Source organism: Canis lupus, chromosome 27 (genome assembly GCF_048164855.1).
Source record: "Canis lupus baileyi chromosome 27, mCanLup2.hap1, whole genome shotgun sequence".
Taxonomy (NCBI): domain Eukaryota; kingdom Metazoa; phylum Chordata; class Mammalia; order Carnivora; family Canidae; genus Canis; species Canis lupus.
In genome coordinates this window covers 16,172,849-16,200,582 of record NC_132864.1, presented here as the reverse complement: position 1 = coordinate 16,200,582, position 27,734 = coordinate 16,172,849, and the positions used below count along the sequence as shown (strand labels likewise).

General features: G+C 37.9%; 1 protein-coding gene across 1 annotated transcript in view; it reads left to right on the top strand.

Moving 5' to 3' along the window:
* NAA25 (N-alpha-acetyltransferase 25, NatB auxiliary subunit) overlaps positions 1-27,734 on the top strand; it is a 79,426-nt gene that overhangs the window by 10,939 nt on the left and 40,753 nt on the right. Inside the window, exons 2-11 of the mRNA XM_072802550.1 lie at positions 2,720-2,805; positions 4,476-4,614; positions 12,758-12,876; positions 16,557-16,631; positions 17,777-17,884; positions 18,527-18,605; positions 23,829-23,940; positions 24,518-24,607; positions 26,317-26,486; positions 27,572-27,684. Of these exons, the coding sequence (XP_072658651.1) occupies positions 2,720-2,805; positions 4,476-4,614; positions 12,758-12,876; positions 16,557-16,631; positions 17,777-17,884; positions 18,527-18,605; positions 23,829-23,940; positions 24,518-24,607; positions 26,317-26,486; positions 27,572-27,684 (1,091 nt within the window). The remainder of the gene's footprint in view (positions 1-2,719; positions 2,806-4,475; positions 4,615-12,757; positions 12,877-16,556; positions 16,632-17,776; positions 17,885-18,526; positions 18,606-23,828; positions 23,941-24,517; positions 24,608-26,316; positions 26,487-27,571; positions 27,685-27,734) is intronic.

The window sequence follows — 27,734 nt, the reverse complement described above, 5'->3', positions numbered from 1 at the left end:
TATATATATATATATATATATATATACACACACACACATTTTATTAATACGCTTTTTTTGTTAGAGCAGTTTTAGGTTTACAGAAAAAATGAGTGAAAAGTAGCGGTCCAATATCTTCCCCCCCAGTTTCCCCTGTTGTTAACATCTTAATTTAGTGTGGTACTTTGTTTCAGTTGCTGAGCCAGTAGGATAGGTTATTATTATTATTTTTAAAGATTTTATTTATTTATTCATGAGAAACAGAGGCAGAGACATAGGCAGAGGGAAAAGCAGGCTCCTTCTGGGGAGCCCGATGTGGGACTTGATCCTAGGACCCCTGGATCATAACCTGAGCTGAAGGCAGTTGGCCAACCACCGAGCCACCCAGGTGTTTTTTTAAAGACTATGAGAAAAATAGAGAGAGACTGAGACATAGGCAGAGGGAAAAGTAGGCTCCCTGTGAGGAGCCTGACACAGGACTCAATCCCAGTACTGCAGGATCACGACCTGAGCCACAGGCAGACACTCAACCACTGAGCCACCGGGTGTCCCTGGGATAAGTTATTTTTATTTATTTTTTATTTATTTTATTGTATTATTATTTTTTAAGATTTTATTTATTCATTGAGAGACACACAGAGAGAGAGAGGCAGAGACATAGGCAGAGGGAGAAGCAGGCTCCATGCAAGGGAGCCCAATGTGGGATTCTATCCCAGGACTCCAAGATCACGCTCTGGGCCAAAGGCAGGTGCTAAGCCGCTGAGCCACCCAGGTGTCCCAGGATAGGTTATTTTTAGCTAATGTCCATAGTTTACTAGTTCACATTAGGGTTTATCCTTTGTGTTGTACCTTCTCTGGGTTTTGACAAAAGTATGATGACCTATACCCAATCATTACAGTATCCTACAGAATAGTTTTACTGCTCTAAAAATCCCTTGTGCTCTACCCTTTCATCCCTCTGGTGACCACTGATTGATTGTATTATTGTCTCTATAATTTTTGCCTTTTCCAGAATGTTGTATAATTGGCTACATATATTATGTAGCCTTGCTACATTGGCTTCTTTCATGTAGCAATATGCATTTAAAGTTCCTCTGTGTTTTGTGTGTTTGTGTCTTGATAGCTCATTTCTTTTTATCTGAATAATATTCCATTGTATGGATGTACTATAATTTGTTTATCCATTGGCCCATTGAAGGAAATCTTGGTTACTTCCAAGGTTTGGTAGTTATGAATAAAACTGCCATAAACATTTGTGTGCAGGTTTTTTGTGTGGAGGTAAGTTTTCAGCTTATTATAAGGATAGATATCAAGGAGCTCAATTGCTGACCAAATGGTAGAGTATGTTTAGTGTTTGAGGAAACTGCCAGACTCTTCCAAGGTTGCTGTACCATTTTACCTTCCCAGCAGCACCAAGTGAGAGGTGCTATTGCTCCCTGTACTCACCAGCATTTGATCCATAATTTATTTTCGGTTATCTATGCCTCATCTGCTCCTACACTGACTTTGGTGAGCAAAGAGGGACCTGGTAGTAGTAGCATGTTGTGGACTGGCTTGTTTAATCATCTTTCTATATTTAGAATTGGCAGCTACCATCATTTCCTATTTATGATACTTCTCATTTTCTTCTAGATCTTCTCATCTGGAAATGAATCTCTCCTTTTGTTAGACTTTTGGATAATAATTGATTCCTTTCTTTTTTTCAAGATTTGTTTGAGAGAGAGCAGGCATGATTTGGAGGCAGAGGGAGAGGGAGAAGCAGACTACCTGCTGAGTGGGGAGCTTGATTCAGGGCTCTATCTCTTTTTTTTTTTTTTTAATTTTTTTTTTTTTTAATTTGTTTATGATAGTCACAGAGAGAGAGAGAGAGAGAGAGAGAGGCAGAGACATAAGCAGGCTCCATGCACTGGGAGCCCGATGTGGGATTTGATTCTGGGTCTCCAGGATCGCGCCCTGGGCCAAAGGCAGGCGCCAAACCCCTGCGCCACCCAGGGATTCCCCTCAGGGCTCTATCTCATCACGACCTGACCCAACAGCAGAAGCTTAACTGACTGAGCCACCCAGGCACCCTGATTCCTTTTTTTCCCCACATTTTTTTTTTTTTTTTTAAGATTTTATTTGTTGACTCATGAAACACAGAGAGAAGCAGGGACATAGGCAGAGGGAGAAGCAGGCTCCATGTAGGGAGCCCGATGTGGGATTCCATCCCAGGACTCCGGGATCACGCCCTGAGCCAAAGGCAGACGCTCAACTACTGAGCCATCTAAGCGTCCCGCTTTAACACAATTTTATAACAGGTCTGAGATATGACTATAGGAATATATGATTGTATTCTGGACTATCCTAGCCATATATATATATTTTTTATCCTAGCCATTTAGAGTTAAAATTGGCACTGTGAGGTTTTTAATACTGAATTAAAATGCCTTATGAAACATAGCAGGGTACCTGGATGGCTCAGTTGCTTTAGCATCTGACTTTGGGTCAGATCACGATCTCAGAATCCTGAGATGGAGCATTGCATCAGGTTCTGTGCTCAGCAGGGAGTCTGCTTCTCCCTCTCCTGCTACCCCTCTCCCTACTTGTTCTATCTCAAATAAATAAAATCTTAGTATATGTACTGCTGAAGAGAGCACTCAAATAACATCTTTAAAAGAAAAAAAAGAAAACCTCATACCAGCCTATGCATTTTTCATATTTGTTGAAGGAATATAATAACTATCATAATTTGTTTTCATAGATTATCTTGATAATGGTAATAATAAAATGGCAATTCAGCAAGCAGATAAATTGTTGAAGAAACATAAGGATCTTCATTGTGCTAAGGTAAGTTCATTTGCTCTTGAGTTACTTTTGGTGGGTTATATATTGTAATCTTGAAAGAGAAAATATTTATTTATTTATTTACTTATTTATTTATTTATAGATTTTATTTATTTATTCACAAGAGACATAGAGTGAGGCAGAGACACAGGCAGAGGGAGAAGCAGGCTCCATGCAGGAGCCCGATGTGGGACTCGATCCTGGGACCTGAGGATCACACCCTGGGCTGAAGGCGGCGCTAAACTGCTGAGCCACCCAGGGATCCCTGAGAAAAGATTTTAAATCTCTTTAGTGACTATTTTTTCAGGGTTAATTTTTTTTTCAGGTTTTGTTTTGTTTTTATTTTTATTTTTATTTTTATTTTTATTTTTTTGTTTTTTTTTTTTAAAGATTTTATTTATTCATTCTTGAAAGAGAGAGGAGATGGGGGAGCAGAGAGGCAGAGACCCAGGCAGAGGGAGAAGCAAGCTCCATGCAGGGAGCCCGACATGGGACTCCATCTCGGGGACTCCAGGACCATGCCCCGGGGACACAGGCAGAGGGAGAAGCCGGCTCCATGCAGGGAGCCCTACATGGGATTCTATCCTGGGGACTCCAGGACCACGCCCTGGGCAGAAGGCAGGCACTAAACTGCTGAGCCACCCAGGGATCCCATTGTTTTGTTTTTTAAGTAGGCTCCATGCCTAGTGTGGAGTCCAATGCAGAACTTGAATTCATGACCCTGAGATTAAGACCTGAGCTCAGATCAAAAGTCAGATGCTTTACCGAGCCACCCAGGCACCCCTTAAAAGATTTCATTTTATTTATTTTTATTTTTTAGATTTATTTATTAGAGAGAGAGAGTGCATACATGTGTGAGTGCACGAGTTGGGGGCAGGGATGTAGAGAATCTTCAAGCAGACTGCCCTCTGAGCATGGAGCCCTACCTGGGACTCAATCCCAGGACCCATGAAATCGTGACCTGAGCTGAAACCATGAGTTGAATGCTTAACCAACTGAGCCACCCAGGTGCCCCTAAGGATTTTATTTTTAAGCAATCTCTACACTCAACATGGGGCTTGAACTCACAACCCTGAGATTGAGAATTGAACGCTCGACTGATTGAGCCAGCTAGGTGCCTCTCTAAGCCATTTATTTTTCTGATTACTTAAATGCCATAAATAATGTTTAATTAAAAGCTGGCTGTTTATTTCTCTGGATATTTTGGATATAACTTAGCTAATTTAATTTTTTATTTTGATAGACTTTTTTTTTTTAAGCACTGTTGTGCCTTTTATTTATTCATCTTTTGAGTAGGCTCCATGCCCAATATGGCGTTTGAACTCACAACCTTGAGACTGAAAGTTGTATACTGTTAAGACTGAGTCAGCCAGGTGCCCCTGTTGTGCCTTCTTAATAGACTGAAATAGGAAAGAATCTTGATTTGCTGATAGTTTTAGTGAAATATGGTTTACTTGATTAGCAACATAGACATACCTTACAGCTTATCTTTTATTTTCAAGTTGGCCTTCTTTGGCGCTTTTTTTTTTTTTTTTTTAAGATTTTATTTATTTGACAGAGCACAGGAACAGGGGAGAGGGACAGGAAGAAGTAGGCTCCCCACTGAGCAGGGAGATTTGGCTCATATTTTCGTTTCTGTCCTTTTAAAAGTGATTGTTTTTCCTTTGTCTCAGGTTTTAAAGGCAATTGGTTTACAGAGAACTGGAAAGCAAGAAGAAGCCTTCACCTTGGCACAGGAGGTGGCAGCCCTTGAACCCACAGATGACAACTCTCTACAGGCACTGACTATTCTTTACCGGGAGATGCATCGACGTATGTTTCTTTTTCTTTTTTTCTTTTTCTTTTTCTTTTTCTTTTTCTTTTTCTTTTTCTTTTTCTTTTTCTTTTTCTTTTTCTTTTTCTTTTTCTTTTTCTTTTTCTTCTTCTTCTTCTTCTTCTTCTTCTTCTTCTTCTTCTTTTTCTTCTTTCTTCTTTCTTCTTTCTTTTTCTTTCTTTCTTTTTTTTTGTATGTTTTTAAACCAGAGCTGAAGTTTTTGTTTCTTTTCTTTCCTTTTTTAAATTTTTTAAAAAAGATTTATTTATTTATTTTAGAGAGAGAGAAAGCACGTGAGTGGGGGGAAAGGAAGAGGGGGAGAGAATCTTAAGCAGGCATGGAGCCTGACACTCAGCTCAATCTTACGACCCTGAGATCATGACCTGAGCCAAAATCAGAAGTTGGACGCTTAGCCAACTGAGCCATCCAGATGCCTCAAGTTTCTGTTTGTTTCCAATTGAGTTCTGTATTTGTTTATTTAACAAAAAATTTTTTGTTTTATTTATTTATTTGAGAGAGCATGAGCAGCATCGGGGGAGGCAGAGAGAGAGGGAGAAACAGACTCCCTGCTAAGCAGGGAGCCCGCTGTGGGGCTCCATCCCAGGACTTGAGATCATGACCTGAACCGAAGGTACTTGCTTAACCAACTGAGCCATCCAGGAGCCCTGTCTCTTATTCATTTTACTTATCACTCATGATTAGAGTGAATGGCAATAGGCAATATTTTGTGCATTAACTATGACTTACAAAGACTGTAGGTAGAAAGAATATTTTACATGTATTAGTATCCCTGAATTGGAATGAGAACTTGAGGTCAATTGTGACATTTTGATTTACTATATGGAAGAATTACCCTTTTTTATTATTTGGTATGGAAAATTTCAACATAAAACCAGAACAGCATAATAAATCCTCTTAAACTCATTACCCACCTTCAGCAGTCATTGTCACATGGCCAATTTTATCTGTATCTCCTCCCCCACCACATTATTTCTAAGCATATTCTAGGTTGTTGTTGTTTTTTTTTTCTTTTTATCAAAGTTCGATTTGCCAACATATAGTAACCCAGTGCTCATCCCGTCAAGTGCCACCCTCAGTGTCCGTCACCCAGTCACCCCATCCCCCTGCCACCTCCCCTTCTACTACCCCTTGTTCGTTTCCCAGAATTAGGAGTCTTATGTTCTGTCACCCTCTCTGATTTTTCCCACTCATTTTCTCTCCTTTCCCCTTTAATCCCTTTCACTATTTTTTTGTATTCCCCGAATGAATGAGACCATAAATGTTTGTCCTTTTCCGATTAACTTATTTCACTCGTCAGAATAACCTTCAGTTTCCTCCACGTCGAAGCAAATGGTGGGTATTTGCCGTTTTCAATGGCTGAGTAATATTCCATTGCATACATATACCACGTCTTATCCATTCACCTTTTGATGGACACTGAGGTTCCTTCCACAGTTTGGCTATTGTGGACATTGCTATGAACATTGGGGTGCAGGTGTCTCGGTTTTTCACTGCATCTGTATCTTTGGGGTAAATCCCCAGTAGTGCAATTGTGGGGTCGGAGGGTAGCTCTATTTTTAACTCTTTTTTTCTTTTCTTTTTTCTTCTTTTTTTTTTTTTTTTTAATATTTTCTTTATTTATTCATGAGAGACAGAGAAAGAGGCAGAGACACAGGCAGAGGGAGAAGCAGGCTCCATGCAGGGAGCCCGACATGGGACTCGATCCCAGGTCTCCAGGATCAGGCCCTGGACCGAAGGCAGGCGCCAAACCTCTGAGCCACCCAGGGATCCCTATTTTTAACGCTTTGAGGACCTCCACAGTTTTCCAGAGTGTCCTTACCAGTTCACATTCCCACCAACAGTGCAAGAGGGTTCCTCTTTCTCCGCATCCTCTCCAACATTTGTTGTTTCTTGTCTTGTTAATTTTCAACATTCTCACTGGTGTGAAAGTGGTATCTCATTGTGGTTTTGGTTTGTATTTCCCTGATGGCAAGTGATGTGGAACATTTTCTCATGTGCTTGTTTGCCATGTGTATGTTGTCTTGGGTGAAATTTCTGTTCATGTCTTTTGCCCATTTCATGATTAGATTGTTTCTTTGCTGTTGAGTTTAATAAGTTCTTTATAGAACTTGGATACTAGCCCTTTATCGACTATGTGATTTGTAAATATCTTCTCCCATTCTCTAGGTTGTCTTTTAGTTTTGTTGACTGTTTCTTTTGCTGTGCAGAAGCTTTTTATCTTGAGGAAGTCCCAATAATTCATTTTTGCTTTTGTTTCTCTTGCCTTCATAGATGTATCTTGCAAGAAGTTGCTGTGGGCAAGTTCAAAAAGGTTGTTGCCTGTGTTTTCCTCTAGAATTTTGATGGATTCTTGTCACATTTAGATCTTTCATCCATTTTGAGTTTATCTTTGTGTATGGTATGAGAAAATGGTCTAATTTCATTCTTCTGCATATGGCTATCCAATTTTCCCAGCATCATTTATTGAAGAGACTTCCTTTCTCCAGTGGATAGTCTTTCCTGCTTTGTCAAATATTAGTTGACCACAGAGTTGAGTGCCCATTTCTGGGTTCTCTATTCTGTTCCATTGATCTGTGTGTCTGTTTTTATGCCAGTACCACACTGTCTTGATGATCACAGCTTGTAGTATAACTTGAAATCCAGCATTGTGATGCCCTGGCATTGGTTTTCTTTTTCAATATTCCCCTGGCTACTTGGGGTCTTTTCTGATTCCACACAAATCTTATTTGTTACAACTCTCTGAAGAAAGTCCATGGTATTTTTTTATTTTTTAAGATTTTATTTATTCATGAGAATACACACACAGAGAGAGAGGCAGAGACACAGGCAGAGGGAGAAGCAGGCTCCATGCAGGGAGCGTGACGTGGGACTCGATCCCAGGTCTCCAGGATCACACCCTGGGCTGAAGGTGGCGCTAAACCCCTGAGCCACCTGGGCTGCCCCAAGTCCATGGTATTTTGATAGGAGTTGCATTGAACGTGTAAATTGCCCTGGGTAGCATAGACATTTTTAAAATATTAATTTTTCCAATCCCTGAGCATGGAAGATTTTTCCATCTCTTTGTGTCTTCTTCAATTTCTTTCAGAAGTGTTCTGTAGTTTTTAGGGTATAGATCCTTTACCTCTTTGGTTAGGTTTATTCCTAGGTATCTTATGCTTTTGGGTGCAATTGTAAATGGGATTGACTCCTTAATTTCTCTTTCTTTAGTCTCATTGTTAGTCTATAGAAATGCCACTTACTTCTGGGCATTGATTTATGCCCTTAATGTGGGAGCTGCCAAGTATATCAATTAATAACCAAAGTAAAGACTTTCTTAGATATTAATACACTAATAGTAGGAGACTTTAACATGGCACTTTCTGCAAATGACAGATATTCTAAGCAGAACATCACGAAAAACAGGACTTTTTTGGTGGGGGGGCACCTGGGTGGCTCAGTGGTTGGGCATCTGCCTTTGGGTCAGATCATGGTCCTGGGATCCTGGGATCGAGTCCCCATCGGGCTCCCTGTGAGGAGCCTGCTTCTCCCTCTGCCTATGTTTCTGCCCCTCTCTCTGTGTCTCTCATGAATAAAGAAATAAAATCTTAAAAAAATAATTAGAAAAAAAAAGAAACAAGGACTTTTTAAAGTATACACTGGACCAAATGGATTTCACAGATATATATAGAACTTTGCATCTGAATGCAACTGAATACACATTCTTCTCAAGTGCACATGGAACTTTCTCCAGAATAGACCACATACTGGGTCACAAATCAGGTCTCTGATACCAAAAGATTGGGATTGTACCCTGCATATTTTCAGACCACAGTGCTTTGAAACTAGAACTCAATCACAAGAAGAAATTTGGAAGAAACTCAAACACGTGGAGGTTAAAGAGCATCCTACTAAAAGATGAATGGGTCAACCAGGAAATTAGAGAAGAATTAAAAAGATTCATGGAAACTAATGAAAATGAAGATACAACTGTTCAAAATCTTTGGGATACAGCAAAAACAGTCCTAAGAGGGAAATACATTGCAATACAAGGATCCCTCAAAAAATTGGAAAAAACTCCATCTAATCTCGCACCCAAAGGAATTAGAGAAAGAACAGCAAATAAAACCTACACCACGCAGAAAAAGAGAGATAATAAAGATTCCAGTAGAACTCAATAAAATAGAGACCAGGAGAACTATAGAACAGATTAACAAAACCAGGAGTTTATTCTTTGAAAGAATTAATAAGATAAACCATTAGCCAGCCTTATTAAAAAAAGAGAAAAGACTCAAGTTGATAAAATCATGAAAGAGGAGAGATCACAACCAATACTAAGGAAATACAAACGATTTTAAAAATGTATTATTAGCAGCTATATGCCAATAAATTAGGCAATCTAGAAGGAATGGATGCATTTCTGGGAAACCACAAATTACCAAAACTGGAACAGGAAGAAATAGAAAACCTGAACAGGCCAATAACCAGGGAGGAAATTGAAGCAGTCATCAAAAGCCTCCCAAGACACATAAGTATAGGGCCAGATGGTTTCCCAGGGGAATTCTATCAAACATCTAAAGAAGAAATAATATCTATTCTACTAAAGCCTTTCCAAAGGATAGAAAGGGACAGAATACTTCCAAACTCACTTTATGAGGCCAGCATCACCTTAATTCCAAAACCAGACAAAGACCCCACCAAAAAGAATTATTGACCAGTATCCCTGATGAATACAGATGTAAAAATACTCAACAAGATACTAGCCAATAGGATCTAACAGTACATTAAGAAGATTATTCACCATGACCAAGTGGGATTTATCCCTGGGATGCAAGATTGGTTCAACACTGGTAAAATCATCAACATGATAAATCACATCAACAAGAGAAAAAACAACCATATGATCCTCTCAATAGATGGAGGGAAAGCATTTGACAAAATACAGCATCCATTCCTGATCAAAACTCTTCAGAATGTAAGGATAGAGGAATATTCCTCAATATCTTAAAAGCCATCTACGAAAAGCCCACAGCAAATAACATTCTCAATGGGGAAATACTGAGAGCCTTTCTCCTTAGATCAGGAACACAACAGGGATGTCCCCTCTCACCACTGCTATTCAACATAGTACTAGAAGTCCTAGCCTCAGCAATCAGACAACAAAAAAATAAGGCATTCATATTGGCAAAGAGTAAGTCAAATTCTCCCTCTTTGCAGATAACATGATACTGTACGTAGGAAACCCAAAAGACTCCACCCCAAGATTGCTAAAACTCATATTCTAGTTAGTTTACCACTTCACCTGTAAATAAAGGTTTTCATTGTTAATTTTTCAAGTCTTTTATTATGGGATAATATATGTCTTCCATTTTCCATATTATAGAAGATATATTTTATGTAACACACTAAAATACTTGATGTGAAAAAAAATAAAAAAAATAAAATACTTGATGTGGAGTAATAAATCTACCCACCAACTTAAGAAACACATCAATACTAAGCTTCCTTTGTGTTCCTCTTTAATCTTACTTCCCCTTTTACATTCCAAGGGGTACTTGCTTTCCTGAATATATTTTATTATCTTGCTATTAAATCTATCACATTCGTTTTTCTAAGTAGTACTTTATTAATTTTGTTCAACTTTGAACTTACTTTAAAAGGTTTGCCCTTGGCAGCCCTGGTGGCTCACTGGTTTAGCACTGCCTTTGGCCCAGGGAGTGATCCTGGAGACCCGGGATCAAGTCCCACGTCCGGCTCCCTGCATGGAGCCTGCTTCTCCCTCTGCCTGTGTCTCTGCCCCGCCCCCCCCATCTCATGAATAAAACAAATCTTTAAAAAAAATAAAAATAAAAGTTTTGCCTTTAGGGCACGTAGGTGGCTCAGTTGGTTAAGAGTATGCCTTTTCGTTGGGTTGTGATCCTGAGGTCCTGGGATTGAGCCCTGCATCAAGTTCTCTGCTCAAGGAGGAGCCTTCTCCCTCTCCCTCTGTTTGCTGCTCTGCCTGCTTGTGCTCTCTCTTTGTTTGTCACATAGATAAATAAAATCTTAAAAAAGTTTTGCCCTCAAACCATCACATTATTTCTTTCTTTCTTTCTTTCTTTCTTTCTTTCTTTCTTTCTTTCTTTCTTTCTTTCTCTCTCTCTCTCTCTCTCTCTCTCTCTCTCTCTCTCTTTCTTTCTCCCTCTCCCTCTCCCTCTCCCTCTCCTCTTTCTCCCTCTCTTTCTCTCTTTTTTTTTTTTTTTAAACTTGCTTTTTTTTTTTTTATTTATTTATTTATTTATTTTTTTTTTATTGGTGTTCAATTTACTAACATACAGAATAACACCCAGTGCCCGTCACCCATTCACTCCCACCCCCCGCCCTCCTCCCCTTCTACCACCCCTAGTTCGTTTCCCAGAGTTAGCAGTCTTTACGTTCTGTCTCCCTTTCTGATATTTCCCACACATTTCTTCTCCCTTCCCTTATTTTCCCTTTCACTATTATTTATATTCCCCAAATGAATGAGAACATATAATGTTTGTCCTTCTCCGACTGACTTACTTCACTCAGCTCTTTCTCTCTCTCTCTTTTTTTCTTTTTAAAGGTTTTATTTATTTATTCATGAGAGAGACAGGCAGAGGGAGAAGCAGGCTCCATGCAGGAAGCCCATTGTGGGACTCAATTCCGGGACCCTGGGATCATGCCCTGAGCCATAGGCAGACGCTCAACCGCTGAGCCACCTAGGCATCAAAGTGCTTAAAGGCATATACTTTTTATTTTTATTTTTAAAAAATATTTTATTTATTTATTTATGAGAGACACACAGAGAGAGGCAGAGACACAGGTGGAGGGAGAAGCAGGCTCCACGCAGGGAGCCCGACGCGGGACTTGATCCTGGGCCTCCAGGGTCATGCCCTGGGCCGAAGGTGGCTCTAAACAGCTGGGACACCCGGGGTACCCTAAAGTCACGCACTTTAAATAATGCGGTTCTTTTTTTTTTTTTTTTTTAAAGATTTTATTTATTTATTCATGAGAGACACACAGAGAGAGAGAGGCAGAGACACAGGCAGAAAGAGGGAGAAGCAGGCTTCATGCAGGAAGCCTGATGAATGGACTGAAGATGGCGCTAAACCACTGAGCCACCTGGGCTGCCCAATAATGCAGTTCTTAATTGTCAGTTATTCCTAGATAAAGCTGGAAAAAATAAAGTTTTCGCCAACCTTATGGACAGAAAATGTTATCATTTCTGTTTTTCATTTTTATGAAAGAATTTAAGAGTTGGGATATTATATGTATTGATTTAGGGATATGAATTCTCCCCCAGTGTTTTTTTAAAAATCATTTATCTGTCTCACAAATATTGAATGTTTCTCTGTGACAAGTATTGTACCCCACTTGAAGATGAAAGAAGCTCTCTCTGTTCTTATGTTACAGTCTATAAGGGGAAATTCAGAGGCACCTGGCTGGCTCAGTTGGTAGAACATGCAACTGTTGATCTCAGGGTCGTGGGATTAAGCCTTATGTTGAGCATAGAGCTCAATTAAAAAAATGTAAGGGGAGATTCATCAATAGACTATATACTGCATTTTGTGTTAATAAATGTTATATAAGAGATTTATTTAAAAGATATAAAGATGGCAGAGGGAAGCAGTGATCAAACTGGGTGGAGGAGTGATCAAACTGGGTGTTCAGGGAAGGATTACATTTGAACTTGCACAGTTCCTTGCAGAGAGGATTGCATTTGAACTGGGTCTTGGTCTTGAATGATGTTCACTGAGTAGAAAAGAGAGGAAAGGAGAATCCAGGCAGAGGGAACAGAGTAAAGGCATGGTTAGGTATGATATAGCATAGGGAGTCTAGTGGAACTACAGATAGATGTGCTAGAACACAAAGGGCTGGGGGAAATAATTAAGGAGACAGGGGCTAGATCTGTAGGGTCTTATTTATGTATTGTAAATGTGTTGAGGAGGCCTGAGCTGTTCCATGCTTGATCGAGTAACACGCAGCATAGAGAACATTAATGCTCAGGTGAGGCAAAACAGATACTTTCTTCTTTCTTAGTGATAGGAGACATCTATTTACTTCAAAGGGGAAAAAAATTAAATGCTGTAAAGATTTAAGATATATTTTAATAATTAAAGAATATCCTGTTTCTCTTTATCCTAGCGGAGTTAGTTACAAAACTTTATGAAGCAGCTGTGAAGAAAGTTCCCAATAGTGAGGAATATCATTCTCACCTCTTCATGGCTTATGCCAGAGTAGGCGAATACAAGAAAATGCAACAGGTAACTTGATTCCAAACTTCCTGGGCTGTGGGATTTGTTATTAGATGTAAAAGCCTCTTTAAATGTGACTTAATTTTAGGAATGTGTGTGTGTGCATGTGTGTGTTTGCATATATGTGTAGAACTGAATCTATGTATTTATATGTGGAGATTAGGAAGATACTCTGTGTGTGTGTGTGTGTGTGTGTGTGTGTGTGTGTGTCTGTGTTTAAAAGATTTTATTTATTTATTCATGAGGAACAGAGAGGCAGAGACACAGGCAGAGGGAGAAGCAGGCTCCATGCAGCTAGTTGGACGTGGGACTTGATCCCGGGTCTCTAGGATCACACCCTGGGCCGAAGGCGGCGCCAAACCGTTGAGCCACCCAGGCTGCCCCTCTGTGTGTGTTTTAAAGATGAACTATTATTCAAGTTCTTTAAGAGTTTTATTTGGGGAAATCTGATTGTTCTTTTGTGGCCTGATGGTATGTTTTATTTGGTTCTGGTAAGTTGGCTTCAAATTGTCCCAATGCCTAAGATTGCTGTTATATTCGCAGAAATCCCAGAATAAAAAATGAATAGACTATAGAAATATTAATTTTAAAGTTTATATCTTAATTTTTAAATTTAACTCTTTGTAGCCTGCTGAGATTTAAATCCATCTGGGAAAACTCCCCACTGTTTGGATATTTGTCTTTTCCTCCAGAGGCAGCTTATTTGCCATTTAGCACATTTTAGATATTCCCTGTATTCATGTGAAGGAGCCTCATTTGGACACATTTGGACTAGTGGGTGGGTAAAGTCAACATCCCAGAGAGATGAAACTGGTAAGCCCATAAAGGGTTATGATGTCACACTAGTATTTTTTTAAAAAATAGCTTTGTGTGGGGATCCCTGGGTGGTGCAGCGGTTTGGCGCCTGCCTTTGGCCCAGGGCGCGATCCTGGAGACCCGGGATCGAATCCCACATCGGGCTCCCGGTGCATGGAGCCTGCTTCTCCCTCTGTCTGTGTCTCTGCCTCTCTCTCTCTCTCTCTGTAACTATCATAAAAAAAAAAAAAAAAAAAAAAAATTAAAATAGCTTTGTGTGTAGGTATAATTTCTTCTAAAAGCAAAGCTTTCTTACTTGGGTTTTTATTTTGTTTTATTCTTTACTTGAAATATCAGATTATAACAATAGATAAATTAGGGATGTTGGAAAATACTATATTAATATAAATCCTTTCTCCTTAAAATTAGTCCTTATATTTGCTTATGCAAGTTTTTAAGTTGGAAGAATTTTTTTTGCCCAAATACAATTCTTTGAAGAAGTTTTACTTACTATTGGAATATATTCTCAGGAAAAATATTCAGAGATTATAATTTTTCTTTTAGTGTGAAATGGATATATATTTCTAATTGGCAACACTAACGTGTATATGCAAATCTTTAATATTTTTACATCTAGAAATACATTTTAAATAAAGTATATTAAATGTCCATTAATACAGATATAGTAAAAAAAAAAATACAGATATAGTTAAAGGAATTATGATTCTTATATATGGTAGAGTAAAATGCAACACCCCATCCTGTCAATTAGTCCTATGTGTCTTTGTCTTTTTCTACCAGTACATAAAGGATCTATTTCTAAGGGTATGTACCAAAATGTTACCAGGATATAGGCTTGTGGATACTTTTCTTTCTCTTAATTTCTTTTTTTTTTAAGTGTTAATTTTATTATTCCACTGTGTGTGTGTATGTATAAAGATTATTTATTTATTTTGAGAATGAGCAAGAGAGAACATGAGCAAGGGAAGAGGGAGAAGCGAACTCCCTGCTGAGCAGGGAGCCGATGTAGGGCTCGATCTGGGGACTCTAAGACTGTGACCTGAGCCAAAAGCAGATGCTTAACTGACTGAGCCACCCAGGTTCTTACCACAGATTTTTTTTTTTTAAGATTTTTAAATTTACTTATTCACGAGAGTCACACAGAGAGAGGCAGAGGGAGAAGCAGGCTCCTTGTGGGGAGCCCAATGCAGGACTTGATCCCAGGACCCTGAGATCATGACCTGAACCAAAGGCAGATGCTCAACCACTGAGCCACCCAAGTGTCGTCCTGTTTTCTTTCTTTATAGTACAGCTAAAATATTCTTCCTAGAAGAGTGTAGATGGGTATATATCTCTCCCTTACTCTGTATAACAGACTCGTTTTTGAGTGCTTCACAAGAGTATCTCGGTTACCTTTCAGCCCTTTTCCCCTGCCAGTCCTCTTAATCCTTATCCTTATTTTTAGCCAAATGTCTTATTTGTTCTTTTTTTTGTTTTGTTTTAAGATTTTATTTATTTACATGAGAGACACACGGAGAGAGAGAGAGAGAGGGAGGCAGAGACACAGGCAGAGGGAGAAGCAGGCTCCATGCAGGGAGCCTGATGTGGGACTCGATCCCAGGACTCCAGGATCACAGCCTGGGCTGAAGGCAGACGCTAAACCATTGAGCCACCCAGGGATCCCTGTCTTATTTGTTCTTGTCAGCATGTCTCTTTTTCTTTAATATTTTTGTTCAGTTTATTTTGCTTCTACCTAGAATTGATTCACTCACTTAGCCACTCATTTCAGATGTTTGTATTTGTGTATATGTATTCCTTAGCCCCATCTTTGCCTGTAGACAATCTCTTTCACCTTCAAGGTTCACCTGGAAAGACTGTTACTTTGAAGAAGGCTTTATTTATTGATAAAGTTCCCTATCTCTACTTTCCCTTAAAGAAAAAGAAAGGAATGAATAAACTTAATCTTCACTTTTTTTGGAAACAAAAAAGCATCGTGTTTTTGTATAGGACATTTATTTTTTTGCCAAGTATAATTTAGTTGTTTGAATATTTGTCTTATCTCTTTCCCTAGCTTTTAAGTGCATTTGGAACTAGGACTCAATCTTTGTATCATCAGCAGGAATAGAAAGGTCTATTCCACTTAATAGAGGCTCTGTGTAATTTTTCAAGTGGGTTAAAAATAGGCAAAAGATTAATAAACATAAAATAAAAACTAAAATAGTAACTGTGACAATTAGTTGAGTTCTTACAAAATAATTTTCTTACAAATAATTTGTTCAATTACTAGTTGGCTAATTACAGGTTCTCAGTTATGCATGAATAGATCTACTTTTTCTTCTTGCCATGTCTCTGCTTTTAAGTATTTCATATTATACATTTCAGAAAGAAAGGGTTCAGTTCTAGTTAATGATATCTTGAAAGAACCTGATTATTTTCCTAAAATAAGAATTAATTATTTTTTGAGTAATGTCAGAGTAAACTTTTCTAATTTTACGTTTAAATATACTATCTGAATTTTTTTTGTTTTACTATAACTGGTTAATGCAGTGTCTTTTAGTAAAATTTATTGGTATACATTCATGAGCCACATTTTTTGTTTGTTGATAGTCTGTCAGAACCATATTGGGTTGCTATATTTTTCAAAAATACTGTGCTTTAATTTGAAGAAGTCTGATTCAAAAGGTGAAATATTCCTGATGTAAAATTCACCTTTGTGATTACCTATATTGCTATCTGCTAGAGAATATCCATCAAGTTATTAGGCACTTATAGTAACTGGGATGTGTAGACGTGTTGCTGTTCTCCTAGAAAACTTCTTGCCACATATCTAGATTATTAATTGCCCTCTGTATGATGTTTTCTAAATTAAGTATTTATGGCTCTCTATCTTTCAGGCTGGCATGGCTCTATATAAGATTGTCCCCAAAAACCCTTACTACTTTTGGTCTGTGATGAGCTTAATTATGCAAGTGAGTATGGCATTCAGAATGGGTTTGAAATTTGTTCTTATTTTTGTATATAGTTATTGCCCTTGTCTTTTGAACACATTGTGTAATATTTTGCAGCATGTATCAAAGGGAGTATACATATTGCCAGTTGACTTTTTGAGTTGGGGAGTTTTGGTATTTATTCCTTATGACTTGGTATTTTGGTTTATCTGTGTAGCACAGAATGTATTTCCCTTGAATCTTAAATCCACTACTGAGTTATTTGATCAAGTATGAGCCTCAAAATATTTGATATTTTGACTTGAAGTTTGTCTTTAAGACAGTATTATTTATTAGTGAACACAGTACTGAACTGGATGGCCTTGTTTTATCAATTCTGGTTTTTGAACCTCAGTTTGCTCTTTTGCAGAATTGAGATACTTATTTCTCAGAGCTACTATAAGGACCAAAAGGAGATAGTGTGTAAGAGAAGATGGGGAAGAAAGAGTTAAAATGTAGCAGTTAAGGACAGAGAAGCTTAGGGTTCAGACAGATCTGCATTCATATACTGGTTTCAGCACATCTTAGTGGGTTGTTGGGGAATCTCTTAGTTTATCTGTGAAACAAGCATAGTAGCTTGAGCTACTGAGCTCTGAGCAGAATCTTAGGCAATGTTAAAATTATTAATATGCACTGATTTTAATTATCAATCTAAGATAATCTTAGTTATTGAAATTCGCTAATACTAAACTATATTAATAGAAGTTATTGATGTTTTACCTCTAATATGTGAACATCTCAAAAAAGACATCTGAAAGACTTTTCTCTTCAAACACCTGATGATACCCTTTACATATAATAAGCAGTATAGGCATACCCCCCTCTTAACTTTCTAGAAAAATGTCTGAATAACCTATTTAAAAGTTAGGTCATATTATTGAAATCCAGTTTGTCAAAAATCCAGTTTGTCAAAAATAATATGGGCTAATGAATCTTTAACAAATCTCTTCTAAAGCAGACCACTCTGTAACGTATCTTCTTGGCAAGTTCAAATTAGGTCTGATATTTGACATAGGAAGTAGACTGGAATTCTGTGCTGGGATCACATTAATAGTCTGCCTGGTAATAATATAAATAGTGCGAACAGAAGAGAAATTAGAGTGAAACGTTTATTTTTTCTCCTATAGTCTATATCGGCACAGGATGAAAACCTCTCAAAAACGATGTTTCTTCCCCTTGCTGAAAGAATGGTAGAAAAAATGGTGAAGGAGGACAAGATAGAAGCTGAAGCTGAAGTGAGTAATGGAAGTCCTATAAAAGCCCTACTTTTGTATCACATGAGTTTGATATTGCTACAATATTATGCTACAGTATTATAAACTTCTGTCTTATTCCAGTTAGCTGGGTCCTCACTCTCTTGCCTTTTGTATAGATACAAAGCTTTGGAACAACTCAGCTGAGGTATAATGAACATTCTTACTGCTGATTGCATCTCATTTCCATTAGATACTTTTTAAATTAAGTTAAAATAAATTAAAAATTTTAAGGTAGTCTCCACTCAGCATGGAGTCCAACTCAGGGCTTGAATTCATGACCCTAATATCAAGTTGTGAGCTGGGGCACCTGGGTGGCTTAGTGGTTGAGCATCTGCCTTTGGCTCAGGACGTGATCTGGGGGTTCAGGGATCTAGTTGTACATCAGGCTGTCTGCAGGGAGCCTGCTTCTCCCTCTTCCTATATCTCTGCCTCTTTCTGTGTCTCTCATGAATAAATACCTAAGATCTTAAAAAGAAAAAAAAGATCTGAGCTGATAGCAAGAGTTGGACACTTAACTGACTGAGCCACCCAGATGCCCCTAGATAACTTTTTTAAAAACAGGCAAATGACTATTATTATTGACAAGTTTCAATTATTCCATTTATTTGTTTTTTCTGTAAGGTTGAACTTTATTATATGATCCTGGAACGTTTGGGAAAGTACCAGGAAGCCTTGGATGTTATCAGAGGAAAATTAGGCGGTAATTTTTAAAGTTTTCTTAAAGTTTTTTTTTTCTTATTTAAACATGGAAAATATTTATTGTGGAAAATTTCTTATACAGAAACATAAAGATATAAAGACAAAAAAAATCCACTTGTGATAATTTTATGTTCTTCCAGATTTTCCTGTATGTTGTACTTTGACTTTTTCTTTTTTAAAAAATTTAAATTTGATTTAAATTTATGTTAATTATGTTAAAATTATGTTAATTAACATATAGTGTATTATTAGTTTTAGAGGTAGAGGTCAGTGATCCATCAGTCTTCTATAACACTCCATTTTCATTACATCACTTGCCCTCCTCAATGCCCATCACCCACTTACCCCATCCTCCCCCGACCTTCTACCGCTCTAGCCACTCTGTTTCCTATGATGAAGAATGTTTTGATTTGTCTCCCTCTCTGATTGTCTTGTTTTATTTTTTCCTTTCTTCCTGTATGATCCTCTGTTTCTTAAATTCCACATGAGTGAGATCATATGATAAATGGGTTTCTCTGATTGACTTATTTTGCTTAGCATAATACTCTCTAGTTCCATCCATGTTGTTGCAAATTGCAAGATTTCTTTGTTGTTGTTGGCTGAATAGTATTACATTGTATATATACACACCCACATCATCTTTATTCACTCATCTGTGTTGATGGACATCTAGGCTCTTTCCACAGTTTGGCTATTGTAGACATTGTTGCTATAAACATTGGGGTGCAGGTGCCCCTTTGGATCACTACATTTGTATCTTTGGGGTAAACACCTAGTAGTGCAATTGTTGGGTCATAGGGTAGCTCTGTTTTCAACTTTCTGAGGAACCTCTGTACTGTCTTCCAGAGTGGCTGCACCAGCTTGAATTCTCACCAACAGTGTAAGAGGGTTCCCCTTTCTCTGCATCCTTGGCAATATCTGTCATTTCCTGACTTGTTAATTTTAGCCATGCTGACCAGTGTGAGGTGGTATCTCATTGTGGTTTTGATTTGTATTTCCTTGATGCCAAATGATATTAAGCCTTTTTTCATGTATCTGTTGGCCATTTGTATGTGTTCTTTGGAGAAATGTTTGTTCATTTCTTCTGCCTGTTTTGATTGGATTATTTGTTATTCAGGTGTGAGTTTGATAAGTTCTTTGTAGATTTTAGAGACTAGTCTTTTATCTGATAAGGCATTTACAAGTATCTTCTCCCATTCTGTCTGTCGTCGTTTGGTTTTGGTAACTGTTTCCTTTGCTGTACAAGAGTTTTTTTTATCTTGAGGAAGTCCCAGTAGTACATTTTTGCCTTTGTTTCCCTTGCCTTTGGAGGCATGTCTCTGCTGCTGCCGAGGTTATAGAGGTTGCTGCCTGTATTCTCCTCTAGAATTCCTAGGTATCTTTTGGTTTTTGGTACAATTGTAAGTTTCTCTTTCTTCTGTCTCATTGTTAGTATATAGAAATGCAACTGATGGGACACGTGGGTGACTCAGCGGTTGAGTGTCTGTCTTTGGCTCACGCCATGATCCCAGGATCCTGGGATCGCGTCCCACATTGGGCTCCCTGTAGGGAGCCTGCTTCTCCCTCTGCCTATGTCTCTGCCTCTCTCTCTGTCTCTCATGAATAAATACAGAAAATCTTAAAAAAAAAAAAAACAAAAAGAAAAGAAAAGAAAAGAAATGCAACTGATTTCCATGCATTAATTTTACATCTTTCCGTGTACATTCACTTTTTAAAAGTATTTTAAAATTGAAAATAATTCATGAATTTAGAAAATTCAGGAGGTGTGAAAGAAAGATTATACCCCAGATCTCCAAGCTTTTGTTCTCTAGGTTCTTCATCAGTAATTTGTTCTGTGTATCCTTCTAAAGATGTCCTTTCCCCTCGCCTTTCTTCCCAGTTTTTTCAAACCATGAATGAGAACATACTGCACCTAGTGCATAGAGTAATCTTATTTATTCGGCATGTTTCTATTAGAAAACATTAAAAAATTAATTACAATTACTTTTCTTGAAGATTTTTATTTATTTATTTATTTATTTATTTAATTTTAAGATTTTATTTATTTATTCATAGAGACAGAGAGAGAGGCAGAGACACAGGCAGAGGGAGAAGCAGGCATCACACAGAGAGCCTGATATGGGACTCGATCCAGGGTCTCCAGGATCACACCCTGGGCTGCAGGCGGTGCCAAACTGCTGCGCCACTGGGGCTGCCCCTCTTGAAGATTTTTAAATGTTATTTGTCTGTAGTCAGGATGTGTACCCTGGGTACAAAAATTTTTTTGTTTCCCTGCTTGTCCTATGAAGTCATTTGAGTTTGTGACTTTTGCTCTGTATCCTCTTATACCTATACATTTTTTTTTAACTTAACAGTGTCTTAGATATATCCTCATTACCTTACACTTTAATGACTGTCCAATATTTCATAGTATAAATGCAGACAATTTACTTAACCAGCTCTTGACGGATATTGAAGTTATTTGCAGAGAACACCTTTGTTACAAACCAGATTGCCTTCTAAGAGGCTGCAATGTGTATTCCCACCTGCTGTATTTGCTATCAGTGTGTGAGAGGGCCTGCTTCTTTGTATACTTAACTTGTATCACTAAACTGTTATTTCAAACTTTTGGTAAAGATTTAATTTATTTATGAGAGAGTGAGAAAGACAGCATGCACGCAACAAGTACGAGCTAGGGGAGGAGCAGAGGGAGAGGGACAGGCATACTCCAGGTTGAGCATGGAGCCAATGTGGGGCTTGAGCTCATGATCCTGAGACCCAGACCTAAGGCAAAACCAGAGGTCAGATGCTTAACTTACTGAGCCACCCAGGCACATTAAACTTTTTTTTTTTTTTTTTTTTTTTAATTACTTTTGGGCAGCCCCAAAATTTCTTTTGGCTCAGCATTTTAGCACCGCCTTCGGCCCAGGGCATGATCCTAGAGACCTGGGATCGAGTCCCACGTCGGGCTCCCTGCATGGAGCCTGCTTTTCCCTCTGCCTGTGTCTCTTCATCTCTCTCTCTCTCTGTCTCTCATGAATAAATAAATAAAATCTTAAAAAAAAAATTACTTTCAAGTAAGCTCTACACCCAACGTGGGGCTCTAACTCACAACCCTGAGATCAGGAGTCACATGCTCTACTGACTGAGCCAGCCAGGCACCCCTTTTTTAAACTTTTTAATGTTTTTCAATCTGAGAGATTGAACATATCTTACAATTTTTATTTAATTTGGAGGGAGGATAATTTTTTTGTTTAAAAGCCATTGATATTTTCTTTAAGCTGCTTTTCCTTATCCTTTTCCCATCCTAAAACTGTGGTTAATCATCTTAATGATTTGCAAAAGCACTTTATAGGTTAAAGAGTTAGGTCTTTTCCATCGTAGTGAAAAGACTTCTTCCCTTTTTATTGGAAAACTTATTCGTAGGAACTTCATAGATCTAACCATTCCCCTTTTAAGACGTTTATGACAAAGATTTAGGTTCCTAAACATTTACCCATTTTTGATGATTTCAATAGGAAAAAGTTCTGCAAATGCAGTGTTGTTTTGACAAACCTGGTTTTTAATTGTGCCGTTATAGTCTTTGGGGGAATCTATTGTAGATGAGTAGCTTTAGATCTCTCAATAGGAACAGTCATTAAAAAACTTTATTTCATATAGGTGTGTATATCCTTTATTTGATTGTGGTCATAAAACTAACTGTTAACAACTTTATATAAGACATAGGAGTTTTTGTTGTTTTTTTTAAAGATTTATTTATTTGAGAGAGAAAGTGAAAATGAGTGGAGGGGAGGGGAGGGGCAGAAGGAGAGGGAGAAGCAGACTCCCTACTGAGCCAGAAGCTGGACTCTGGCTGATTTCAGGACTCCGAGATTATGACCTGAGCTACCAGGCATCCCCTCCTTTTTAAAAAAGAGATAATATTTATTTATTTGAGAGAGATGATTATTATTTTAATGTTACTTATTCTTTAACTTCAGCCTCCTTGTATATAGTATGTTAGCCTTTTTTTTTTTTTTAAGTTTTGGGTTTTGTTTTTTTTTTAAGTTTTATTTATTTATGATAGTCTCACACACACACACACACAGAGGCAGAGACACAGGCAGAGGGAGAAGCAGGCTCCATGCACTGGGAGCCCGACGTGGGATTCGATCCGGGGTCTCCAGGATCGCGTCCCAGGGCCAAAGGCAGGCGCCAAACCGCTGCGCCACCCAGGGATCCCAGTTTTGGGGTTTTTTTTGAAGATTTTATTTATTCATGAGAGACCGAGAGAGAGAGGCAGAGACATAGGCAGAGGGAGAAGCAAGCTCCATGAAGGGAGCCCGATGTGGGACTTGATCCCGGAACTCCAGCAGCACGCCCTGCGCCTAAAGCAGGTGCTAAACCACTGAGCCACCCAGGGATCCCCAGCCTTTCTGTTTTTACCCAGCTGGATTATAGTTCTAGGATAGTTAAAATGAAGATTATTTGTAGGAAATTCATAATGTAATTGTTGGTATCCTTAATCAGCTAAGCTCTTCTAAAAGGTTGGGGCAAATCTAATTTGGTCAGAAATAATAGTCTTAGTTTTTCTGTTCCCAGCTCTTGTGAAGGTGTTTGATTCATCTCTGTTCATTTTTGTATTCCTCCTCACATTACACCTTGCTTGTCCCGTTCCAGTCCAAGCTTTTTCCATGTTTTGGAGCTGTATGTATAGATGGGAAGTCTGTCTATGGACCAGTACTAGTCCCTAGGTGCTTTTGGGGTTTTATAAGTGTATCCCATGTACTAGATCCTTGACTCAATACATTCTGCATCATTGTAGTTTATAGAAAAAATGATTATAAAAGTTTATTTTTTTATTTTATTTTTTTTAATTTTTATTTATTTATGATAGTCACGCACACAGAGAGAGAGAGAGAGAGAGAGGCAGAGACACAGGCAGAGGGAGAAGCAGGCTCCATGCACCAGGAGCCCGACGTGGGATTCGATCCCAGGTCTCCAGGATCGCGCCCTGGGCCAAAGGCAGGCGCTAAACCACTGCGCCACCCAGGGATCCCGATTATAAAAGTTTAATAGCAGAAATGTACTTTTTTCTTTTCAGCAAAATAATCTTTATTAAAATAATAGTTTGTATTTAGTAGTGGTCGCATTTTCTAAGAGAGGCAATAAAAAAGTGTGACATTTTCCTTCTTGTGTTTGGACTTTATTCTGGTTTCTGAGAAGAAATGACCAGCTTACCAATTTTTATAACTTTTAATTGTAGAGAAGTTGACAAGTGAGATTCAGAGTCGGGAAAATAAATGCATGGCTATGTACAAGAAGTTGAGCAGGTGGCCAGAGTGCAATGCCCTTTCCAGGCGCCTCTTATTGAAAAAGTAAGTAGATGCTTCTCTTTGGAGTATGAGACTGAAGTGGGGCTCTCAGATGTCACTACTGAAATTTTTTTTCTTGGTCTATTGTCTTTTATATTGCCTGGACATAAAATTTCTTAGTAGTGTGTCCTAGGTATTTTAGAAAGTTTTTAATGGCCCTTCATCTTTCAGTAAAGAGTTATAATGGGACTTAAGGCCACCACGGTGCTAAGTCTTAGGTCTTCAGAATGAATGCCAAAAATCATTAATTTGTTAAATACAGTGTTGGTCTAAAGGAGACACCGCCTCTCTCCACCCTATTTTGGGGAAGTGCTAATGTGGAGTTTTCTGTTAAGAATATTAGTTTTCTGGACCTGGTGATTCCACTGAAGGGAATAATTGTTTCCTAAAAGTTTTATACTTTGAAAATGCCTCTGGAGTTGCCCTTTTGGGGCAGCAGAGGAAATGCAGAGGAAGGGGTGGGCTTCTCTTAGTAAAGACTAAAATGTAACCTAGAAAATAAGTGGAGTATCATGGTTCCTAGGGCAGGCTTGTCACAACTTGGGTTTAATCCTGTGTGCACCATTCAATCTGATTTTAGCTCAGATGACTGGCAGTTCTATCTGACTTATTTCGATTCTGTCTTTCGGCTGATTGAAGAGGCCTGGACTCCTCCTGCTGAAGGTGAACAGTAAGTCGACTCCTTTCCTGAATTACACTGGCACTTTTTAGCACAGTGTAGCAAAAGGATTTCATTGTAAGCCTAATTGAATTCTCTTTTTCGGTCTCAATAGTGTAGCCCTTTCAAAGAAAGATTTTTCATTTTTTTTAAATTGTAAAATAATTTTAAAATAATATATATAATATATTAAAAAACAAAATAATTCTAAAATAATTTTTAGGGTATCCGTGGGTGGTTCATCGATTTAGTACCTGCCTTTGGCCCAGGGCATGATCCTGGAGTCCCGGGATTGAGTCCTGTGTCGTGCTCCCGGCATGGAGCCTGCTTCTCTCTCTGCCGCTCTCTTTATGTCTATCATGAATAAATAAATAAAATCTTTAAAAAATAATAATAATAATTTTTTAAAAATGAAAAATCTTATGTGTTTATTGAAGAAATCTTAAACCAGTGCAGAAATGTGTGGTGTAGAAAGTGTTCCTAATTATCCTACCATCCTGGAAATAACATTTTCCTCCCTTTTTCCACTTTTATTGAGATATAATTGACTCAGAGATAATACTTTTTTTTTTTCTTTTTTTAAAGTAAGCTCTATGCCCAACGTGGGGCTTGAACTCATGACCCTGAACCCAAGGTCGAGTTGCATGCTTTGCCAGATGAGTCAGCCAAGTGCCCCCAGAGAGAATGGCAATTTAGAATCTTTTCTTCCAGCTTTATTTCTGTCCATATACTAACATTTATTCTCATTATTTAACATAAAAATGCAGTCCAATTAGACATAATGGTTTGCAACTTGCTATTTTCTTCCTTTAAATATATCTTGGGCATCTTTCAATTTATGATACATATAGATTTGTTTCATTCTTTTTAGTGACCTCTTAAGAGAATTCCAGCTTAAAGATGTACTATAATTCATTTAACTTGCTCCCCATTGATGGACTCATGGACACTTGGATTGTTGCTGGTTTCCTTTTTTTGTTGTTTTCTTTTTTTGCTATTCCAGATGAAAACACAAACATAGATGGGATCTTCTGAAAAAGTAAGCAGGAGTTAAGATGGTAATGAGCTGATGCTTACTTTGCAATATTAACTGAGTCATCTAATTTTTCTCAGCCTTCATTCTTCAAGCAATAAAGTAAAATTTACTTAGATCTTTTAGACAGTATTTTTTTCTTTAAAAAAAAAGATTTATTTATGTATTTATTTGAGAGAAAGAGAGAGAGAGAGAGAGAGAGCTTGCACTTGTGAGCACAGGGAGGACCAGAGGGAGAGGGAGAGAAGCAGACTCCCCACTGACCACAGAGCCAGATGTGGGGCTCAATCCCTGGACCCAGAGATCATGACCTGAGCGAAAATCAGGAGTTGGTTGTTTAACCAACTGAGCCACCTAGGTGCCCCAGAATATGGTAAGTTCTTAACCCTGGTATAAACAGAATATAGACAGTATTTTATATATATAAGGTCATATGCATTCTTTTTTTAAGAAAGAGGTAGAGGTAATTAGTCACTGTGCAGTAATCAAAGGCCAAAATTAGGAATAATCCTGTGTCATGTGACTTGTCGGAATATGCTTCTGGTTCTCTTTTACTCCCATATTTCTAATTATCAAAGTGCTTTTTATTTTTAAAATTTTTTTCTTGAAATCAGTTTAGCTTCACCTCTAAGTTTTAGGATGGACAATAGAGGTACAAAGATACCTTTTTTCATGTGTTTATACCTAGCTCTTTAGAAGGAGAAGTGCATTATTCTGCAGAAGAAGCTGTGAAGTTTATAGAAGATCGGATAACAGAAGAATCTAAAAGTTCCCGCCATCTCCGAGGACCACATCTTGCTAAACTGGAACTGATTAGACGTTTAAGACGTCAAGGTTTTAATGATGAGTATAAACTAGGTAAGAACCCTTAATATTATTTGGGAAACCATGAGAAGATACAGATAGGCCCCCCATATCCAAGCACAGTATTCATTCTCTGAGGTCTATGATGATGAAGTCATGTTTGGGAAACAAACATTTTCATAACCTGAAAATATCTACTTATGAATGGATTACTGATACCATTAGCCCTCAATCCTATCTTCAACTCAACTTAACATTAGTATCTCTCCCTGTTCCACCAGAGTCTTTATCAGGCATTCTTTTTTGACCCAACATTAATGTCAGAATCAATTTCAAAGTGAAATAGCCAGTTTTGTCAAAATTTCAAGATTTCATGAAGCAGATGAAAGATTTCTTGAAAATCTGCTTCAAGCACTTACAAAACCATTGATGAAAGAGTATCTGGTGGAGTTAGAGGAATTAACAGTTAAAGGAAAATTTGTAAGGACAGTGACAAGATGGGAGAAAAACAGGATTTGGGTTGAAAATCTCTGCTGCTTAAATCCAGTTCAATTTGAGAGCATTTCCTTTTTCATTATTTTAGTTTTTGTTTTTAATTTGAGGAAAAATAAGAGGTGTGCTGGTAGCCTCTGCATATCCAGGTTTAAATTTTCCATAGTAGTAATCTTGCTGGGGGTTATTGGCTTGTGACTCTTGCCATTTATTTTCTCTTCTTTTGGTGAGCCTGTTAAACATTCCCTTTCATTTCGTTAACATTTAATACTTGTTAAAGTAAATAGTTTAGGAACTGTGGAAAGAAGCATGTTTGTTTAATGTTTGTGTATAAATTTCAGTCTTTACTTAAACTCTAATGAAAACTTTTTAGGTATTTAAACTATTTTTTTTTAAGGGTATTTAAACTTTAATGAAAAGTGTTACATTTCCTAAGTGTAATAACAAGTAAACTGAGTTTGTAAGATTCAGCTCCTTTTTACAGTATTTGTTTAAACGGACAAGCCATCCTCCAACCGTCAGTGTCATTCTCATTCAAGCAAAATTTTAATTTAATTGAAATAAAGGTTTTTCAAATCAGACCTCTTAAATTAGAAATTGCTTAATTCATGAATTAATTTAGTGATATCTTTTTTGCTCTCCCTTAGGTGATCCAGAAGAATTAATGTTCCAATATTTTAAAAAGTTTGGGGATAAACCTTGTTGTTTCACAGACCTCAAGGTGTTTGTTGACCTCTTGCCTGCTACACAATGTACAAAAGTAAGTATAGTTTAGAATTCTGTTCGGTGCCTGTATTTACTGTAACTAGG